This window comes from Cucurbita moschata, unplaced genomic scaffold, assembly GCF_002738365.1.
Source record: "Cucurbita moschata cultivar Rifu unplaced genomic scaffold, Cmos_1.0 Cmo_Scf00008, whole genome shotgun sequence".
NCBI classification, from domain to species: Eukaryota; Viridiplantae; Streptophyta; class Magnoliopsida; order Cucurbitales; family Cucurbitaceae; genus Cucurbita; species Cucurbita moschata.
The window spans coordinates 1,352,767-1,360,918 of NW_019268524.1; the positions used below are offsets into that span (position 1 = coordinate 1,352,767).

At 36.1% G+C, this 8,152-nt stretch overlaps 2 protein-coding genes across 3 annotated transcripts in view; one reads left to right on the top strand and one right to left on the bottom strand.

Annotated features, from left to right (window-relative positions):
• The window catches only part of LOC111445857 (peroxisome biogenesis factor 10-like), a 5,249-nt gene extending 1,834 nt beyond the window's left edge, over positions 1-3,415 (top strand). The window contains exons 4-11 of the mRNA XM_023084376.1: positions 192-286; positions 397-595; positions 900-969; positions 1,068-1,146; positions 1,618-1,751; positions 2,704-2,795; positions 2,955-3,046; positions 3,188-3,415. Of these exons, the coding sequence (XP_022940144.1) occupies positions 192-286; positions 397-595; positions 900-969; positions 1,068-1,146; positions 1,618-1,751; positions 2,704-2,795; positions 2,955-3,046; positions 3,188-3,290 (864 nt within the window). The 3' untranslated portion in view covers positions 3,291-3,415. The remainder of the gene's footprint in view (positions 1-191; positions 287-396; positions 596-899; positions 970-1,067; positions 1,147-1,617; positions 1,752-2,703; positions 2,796-2,954; positions 3,047-3,187) is intronic.
• Positions 3,416-3,983: 568 nt separating this feature from the next.
• LOC111445854 (mechanosensitive ion channel protein 10-like) lies at positions 3,984-7,902 on the bottom strand. Of its 2 annotated transcripts, none has more exons than XM_023084368.1 (6): positions 7,587-7,902; positions 6,099-7,432; positions 5,899-6,019; positions 4,793-5,086; positions 4,512-4,714; positions 3,984-4,433 (listed from the first exon to the last, which is right to left on the bottom strand). In XM_023084368.1, exons 2-6 carry the CDS (start codon positions 7,412-7,414, stop codon positions 4,187-4,189), a joined length of 2,181 nt encoding a protein of 726 aa, XP_022940136.1. In that variant the 5' UTR covers positions 7,415-7,432; positions 7,587-7,902; the 3' UTR covers positions 3,984-4,186. The 2 variants fall into 2 exon arrangements, with proteins under 2 accessions (XP_022940136.1, XP_022940137.1); XM_023084369.1 differs by having other exon boundaries at positions 6,099-7,460.
• Positions 7,903-8,152: the final 250 nt, after the last annotated feature.

Below are 8,152 nucleotides of genomic sequence, written 5' to 3' on the forward strand. Positions count from 1 at the left end.
TTTTTTTTTTTTTTTTTTTTTTTTTTTTTTTTTTTTTTTGTTTAATCTCATTTTTTTCTTCATAGAGATTTTGGTAAACTGTAGCTAACGTTTTCACTTTGTCTTGATTTTTAAATATGTTCTCCTTAATGTCTCCTGCCGTGTTTTTTCTTTTTGAAATTCTAAGTTTTGTGCTTTCGAATATTTTCTAGGTTTCTGGACCTTATGGACTTCCTCCAAATCCAGCAAGACGTGCTCTTTTCATTGTGTACCAGACAGCTGTTCCATATATTGCTGAAAGAATAAGGTTTGCAATTACAAATGTCACTGATTTTCAGTTGCAACTTTGTTTGGCTTTAGTGATCTCTGATGCAACAAGGTTCACTTGATGAACTTACAATAATTGTTTATTCTCAGCTCTAGAGTTGCTTCTCGTGGTATCATGCTTGCTGATTCTCTGTCTGACGAGTTCTATGGAGATAATGCCTCTTCTCGGTCTTTATTAAACATGGAAATCCAACCTTCTTCAACCCCAGAGTATTCGGGTTCTTACCTAACGAGAGTGAAGGCGAAAATTAATCGATTATGGCTGCAAACAGTGCGATGCTGGCCTTCGGTACTCTTACTTTCACCATATATATTTCATGGAATCTGTAAATTTGAAGCCAGGATATATTAGTTTTGATACCTTTGGGTTGTTGGAGTTTGAATCTAAGATATGGAAATTTTGTGTTTTTGTCAGTTTTGAGTTATATTCTAATGTTTATTTGTATATACATTAACCACATCATTGTTTATATCTTGTTCTCCAGAATTTTTTTGTTTAGGACTTGAATCAAAGTTTTAAAGTCCAATATTTAGATGTTTACTTATTTATCCTTTTTTAATGGTAATAATCATACTACTTTTATGCCTCACAGATTTTGCCTCTAGTTCGTGAATTTTTGCAATTGGCTCTTCGTACAAACCTCATGTTTTTCTATTTTGAAGGTGATTCCTAGTTGTAGAAATTCAGATAGTAACATAAGTTTTCATGCAAACGGTTTTGATGAAATTTTATTGGCTAACATTGGAATTTTAATCTGCAGGACTGTACTATCATATATCCAAACGAGCTGCAGGCATTCGCTATGTGTTCATTGGAAAACCATCTAATCAAAGGCCCAGGTGTTGAACACAAACTGAAACTGACTTACGTTCTGAAATTTATGTTTCTGACTTTCAAATGGTGTTTTCTTTTGAGTAGTCCAAGTTCATATTATTACCTATATTTTGTTCACAAAACTAGTTTCCTATCCATAAAAAATAGCTCATATTAATATCTAAGATATTTTAGTCTTATCTAAATGCTTCAATATCTGCAGAAAATTATGAAAATATAAATGTTTTGTTTATATCTTAATTCTCTCTCATTTTTTCCCTTTCACCTTCTTTTAACTGACCATGTTCGTTTGCCGCCATTCCCTACACTGTTGCTTTGCTCTACTTTACTCATTTACTTATTTTTCCATCTCGCCCCTTATCCATAACTTGTCATGTTTATAACTTGTTTAAGAATATGACATTTGGGTTTAGTATCAGACGTTTCAATAATAGATATGTCAAAAATATTCACTCTTCCAATTGACTTTGACCTAGATACCAAATACTTGGAGTGTTTCTACTGATTCAACTTTGTATCATTGCTGCCGAAGGCTTAAGACGTAGTAGTTTATCATCTGTTTCAAGTTCAATTAACCCGACATCCTTTGGAGCAAATCCTAGTTCATCAGGTACCAGGCTCTTAACGTCATGCAATTTATTGTTGGTTTATTTTCCGTGGCACTATTTGTTTCTATTTTTTCTTTTTTTTGTCCCCTTTTGTATGTGGGGGTGGGTTAATGGAGAAATAACGGTAGAGATCATACAATCTGGTGGACTAAGCCTCAAGAGAGTGTACATTATGAGGGTGGAACCATAAATTTTTGAAAGAGGGACTAAAATAAAAGTGGGAAATCAGAAGGAAATTTTTATGTTTTTAATTTTGTTAATCATATATATATATACACGCATAGATAGATAGATAATTTGGAAGTGCACTTTGTCCTTGTCTTCGCCCTATTTCGTTATTTTTTTTACCCCCTTTTGCCTCGTAGAAACATAGCGCCTTCAATTTGTTATTAAAATTGGGTGTTATGACCTTGAGCTTTGTCTGCATTTAGAAAGCTTTAGAAAACCTTTTTCCTGGTTTGATACGTGAAGGGCGTCTTTGGTTTACCTTCTACTTGCACTTTTTCTTTAAAAAAATTTCATACCTTTCTTCTTTAAAGTATACTCTAAATAAAAATTTGTTTAGTTGTGCAATATTCAAAAGTGATTCTTTTCTTTACAAATATGTTTTGTAGTTTCACTACACACTTATGGAGATTTTCCGTCAATCAAAGTCACTGATAAATCCACAATTCCTCGGAAAAGAGTTTTTAAATTGTTCCAATTTATGAATTTTTTTTTTAGTAAGTACTTTCGATTATATCTAAAATCACTCATGAAGCTATAGAATAAGCACTTAAAATTAATAAATTTGTTGAAGATGTTTACTGAAAAAGTAATTCATTTAAAAAAAAAAAAAAGAAGATATTTCAAACACACTTGAATATTTTCGTGATATTTTGATAAATTGAAGGTTATACTTTCATGGACATGGGTGTTTGATTGATTTTGTGTACTGTTATTATGATATGGTAGGTCGTGGTCTGCCAATTTTAAATGAGGAAGGCAATCTAATATCTGTTGATGGGGACTCTGGAAATTTGGTCTCTGATCCTTCGCACAGTGAGGTACCATTCCAATTGCACTAACTGACATGGATATTCAATTTCTCTTCATGTGATTGAACAGAAAATTAGAAGTAGAGGGCTTTAAATTGGGGCGTTCAATATTATTCAAAGCAACAGAATAAACTAAGAGAAGATATGGTATAATACTTTTTGGTGCAGTCTAATAGAGGTAGTGGAATAAGCAAATGCACGCTGTGTCTGAGTAATCGCCAACACCCAACTGCCACACCTTGTGGCCATGTATTCTGCTGGTACTTTCTCTTTCCTCCTCACAATTTCTCTCTCTAGTTTCAATATCTATATATATATATATATATATATATATATATATATATATATATATATATTTATTTATTTATTTATATATGTTTTTGGGTTTGATATATAAACAGGAACTGCATAATGGAATGGTGCAATGAAAAACCTGAATGCCCGCTGTGCAGAACTCCCATTAATCATTCAACCTTAGTTTGTCTATATCATTCTGACTTCTGATTCATCCCCCCCAACACCCTTTTTTCTTTTTTTTTGATAAATTCATTTTTTTTTTCTTCTAAATTGCTAAAGTATAAAAAGGATTATCTAATTGATCTTAGAACATCGAGATTTTCTCTATTGTATTTTCTCCGATTTTAATTTATATGAAATGTAGGTGAGGGAATAAATGCATATTAAATTTGTAACTAAAAAAACATAAAATATAGAAACTGTTCGGGATATGGAGGCTTATGCCTAGTAAAGATTTGTAGAAATATATTCGGTAGATATTTCATCAAACATTTATGATAGATATTTGATAAAAATTTGATAGAGATATATTTATTAGATTATCTCTTGTTCTTTGCGTTCATCTTGATCGAGTGTGTGCGTTATTCAGCGATCCTAACAATTGATTTAGAGCTAACAACTAGTATCGTAAAAATGTCCAGGGATTTTATTTTTATAATTAAAATTAAGTAACCAAAGAATTTTAATCTGAAGATGAAGATAATGTTGGTGGGATGTTTTGAAGAATAATAAACATTGACATAATTTGATTAACAAAAATTTCAAAGATTATCTATATATATTCTCAAGAATATATTCTTCCCATTTGAAAATCGAGAGCAATAGCTTCTTTCTTTGATTCCTTACGAAGAGATTAAAAGTTTGAATTCTCAACTTTCATCCCTCGATCTTCAAACCGTCAGAGAATAATGTTACGAACATGTTTAACATTAAAATGTGGCAAATTCTACATATTGTAAAAGAGAAATGTTGATTGAAGTGATAATGAGTACCTGCGCTACAACAGCCCTACAACTAGCTTCACTAAACCTAAGCTGATACTAATTTAGTTCATAAAAGAAGCAGCTAACCATTTGTTGGACAAAGCTTAAGCAAGATCTTCATCAGTGCCCCTCGGCTCGGAAGAGATGAACTGTTTGAGGTAGAAGATTGTAGTTGATCTTCAGTTCTTCGAAAATTCTCTTCAACTCCATCACCAGCTCGGTTCTTCGACGATTCTTCTCCGTCCAATCCTGGAAATTCATCGTGTGGTTCGAATAAAGAGCAAACTTTATCTTGTTCACGTCTTCGATCTCCTTCACCACCACACTATGATTTGGATGCCAGTGTTGTGGATTCTTCTCCAAATATCTGCAGAAACCATCAGTAAGGTAAGGATTGCATTCCAAAAATGGAAGCGTTTTCGTTATTTGTTCGACTTTCACCCACCTCCTTATTCTGTCTTTCATGAGCCCGATCCTCTCCAATGGCGTTGCGAAACCGATCGAGAATTCTACCGTGTCGCTCATGTCAGGACTTCTGTAGTAATTCGTGATCGACTTTGTTGCCAAAACTGAGTTGGGATAATACACTTTCTCATTGTTGAGTTTCAAGAAGACTGTTGTCAAGATATTCATTTCTTCAACCATCAACTGCAGATTGCCACAAAAAGAAGTCAAAAAGAGGAAACGAGAGATTTGAATGAGCGAAAGGGTACGAACGAGGATTACCGGGACGCCCTCGACAGCGCAACGGTCCCCGACATCAAATGGATGCATAACAAACACAAAGACTAGAGCTTCAAAGATAGTCTTGCAAGTGTTTCCAAACATGAAAACAGCCACTGCAAGTTGAGATAGGAGGAAGACGAGTACTTTGGTTGTAGCAATTTCCATCAACAGAAGCCAAATAATAGCTGTTACTATGATCAGAAGCACTGTTACCAAATTGTTCAATTGCTTCACAGCAGTTTTAGTGTCTTTCAAGGCATGTGCTAGTGTTTTCCTCTCTTTATATACCTTTAACTGCATAAAACAAGAGAAGTTACTGAATGCTATAGAATATTGTCGAGACGCTTCGGCTATTGAAAAACGATTCAAATGATTAGACTGTGAGATCCCACATCGGTTGAGAGGGGGACGAAGCATTCTTTATAAGGGTGTGGAAAACTCTCCCTAACAAATGCGTTTTAAAACCGTGAGACTGACGGCAATACGTAACAAGCCAAAACAGACAATTTCTGCTAGCGGTGGGCTTGAATTATTACAAATGGTATCAGAGCCAGACACTAGGCTGGCCCCTAAGGGGGTGGATTGTGAGATCTCACATCGGTTGGAGAGGGGAATGAAGCATTCCTTGCAAAGGTGAGGAAAGCTCTCCCTAATAGACACATTTTAAAACCGTGAGACTGACAACGATACGTAACGGGCCAAAACAGGCAATATCTGCTAACGGTGGGCTTGGGTTATTACAAATGGTATCAGAGCCAGACACCAGGTTGGCCCCTAAGGGGGTGAATTGTGAGATCCCACGTCGGTTGGAGACGGGAACGAAACATTCCTCTCCCTAGTAGACGCATTTTAAAAACCTTGAGGGGAAGCCCGAAAGGGAAAGCCCAAAGAAGACATATCTGTTAGCGGTGGGCTTGGGTTGATACATAGACAATCGGTCATATGCATTTCTATGTTCTAAGACAATGTTTGCTTATTAGGAATGGCCAAATGAGAACGATTCTCATCGTTGTTTAACATAAGCCTAAACGACCTCGACTTTTAATGTGTTCGGGAGGCTCGACGTCACTGCAAACGAAAGAAAAATAATAGATACGAGAGCTCACCACCCAATTTGTTAGAGATTTCCAGTCAATCCTCCTTGTCTCATCTACCTCAAAGAGTGGAAGCACAAGATCAACTTCTTCTTTGATCATAACTCTCCGAAGATCCTCTTCCTCTATGAAACTAACAAAAGGGAAAGTGTAAAAAAAACATCAACATGAATCTCAACAAAACATCACAAACAAAAACAAAAGTTTCTCACTCGTTTCCAGGAACAGCAATATTGTTGAAGATCTTGAAGGCAGCATATCCAGCAACCTCCGTCTCATCGGTGATCTCACCGTCAGCAACTTGGTAGCTTTCGTCAAGTAATTGTGAGATCGACATCTCCGAACTTGCAACTGCATCGACCAAAACCTTCATCGTCCATGCCGAAACCTTCTCTCGCTTCAGCTGATGAATCTTTCCCAAGTCAATCACCTTCTTATGGTTGGATTTTTTACCCTTGAAACTCAATCGACCACTGTTGGACTCGACAGTACTTTCAGGCATGCCAATTGGTGAAGGGTTCAAAAGGGTTTGAAGAACATGATGATGGAAAATGGATTCCTGTATTCTGTCGAAAAATCGGTTCATATGGAACTTGGAGGCCAGTATTTTCAACAACAATGTCTTTATCAACCACAAAAATGCTCCTATCAGAAGTGTTATTAGAGTCCATGTAATGGCATCCAAAATCTTCCCACTGATCTTTGATCTCAAGACCCTATGGCTACTCCGATCAAACAAAGACACCCATGTAACAAGAACCAATGTCAACCAAAGGGTCACTTGGACACTCTTCTTCAACCCATGAACAAAATAGAACACTTTTTTCTGAAGCAAAAAGTTCCTCTCAATCAAGAACACAATCACGTTCATAACCCGATGAGTAAATATCATTCCACACAAAATCACAGTAGCAAGCAAACACCATTTCCAAATCTCTATACCCCAAAGGAAGTAATTCTTCAAACGTTTAATAGTCAAGCTAGCTACCAAGCAACCAATGATGCAAAAAGCTCCAACCCATTTAATCAATGTTATTACCTTCACTTTCTTGTGCTTCTCTTTCTTAAACTTCTCTATCTTGAAAATATCTTCATCTCCTTCCTCATGATGTTCCTTCGGCGTGTTGAGAGTAGAACGTCTCGATGAATTTGCACTGATTTGATCTCTAAACGACAAACGATTCTCCTCAAACGTATCTGAATCGATGTAGCTTGATTGTTCCCCGAATCTGGATTTGGGTTTCGATAGGATTGATCTTTTGAGGGATTTTCTAGGCGTGAGGGTTCCAACTGAACCGGGGATTTTCGGGGGTTTATTCGCCGTCGGAGTGAGATGCGAGTCGTAGCCATAGCCAATACTCGAATCCATCGGCTCTTTGGTCTGTGAATCGACTCTGTTTTGCTTCGGAACAGAGTACCCATTTTCATCTCTGCTAATTTCAACAACTACTTGGCTACCATTTTCACTTTCCTTCTGCGACGAGCTTCTTCGAATAGGTTTCAAAGGTTTATTCCCGTTCAAATCCATCAGAATCCAAGCTTAGCTCTAAACAGACGAAATGAAAGAAAAAGGGGTATGAACACAACAAACCAAGACGCAATCAGAATCACAGAGATTAAGAATGAAAACTTCATCTAACATTCCATCGAAAAAAACCCACAGAAAGAAACCTACAACTCATTATTAGAGGACAACTTACCGGAAAACAGAGGCGGAGATCAATTCTTGAATGCAGAGCAACAGCGGCCACAAGCAGATAAAATGAATAAAAACAGAAACCCACTTCGTATCAACTAAAACAAAGAGAGGAAGCAAAAACAATGGCGGAATGAGAAACCAGAAGGGTCCGAATGAAATGGAAAATGAGGAACAGAGTGAGTGAAGTCAAAGATTCACGCCGGAGCTTAGCTCCGCCTTCGCCGAACTGTGTAGCACTCGCATCACAACCCACAGAGATAATCGCCAAAAAGTGAAAATGGTTCAAAGAAACCTTTAGGAATTGGGCATAAAATTTGTGGTTATCGCAACGATTATATTTTAATCTTGGATGAAAGAATCCATTCGAATAGATTATTCCTTTTTGAACTATTTTAACATTTTAGTGGGAAGTTACGATTTTACCCTTATTGCTTTTCAGAACTAAATAATTAAATTTGAAGGAAAAAAAAAAACAATGTTGACCCACAATCAATTTTAGTGAAATTATAGAAATTTCAGCTAAAATTCATAAATTTTCATCTGACAATGATCCTTTTTAAAAAAAAA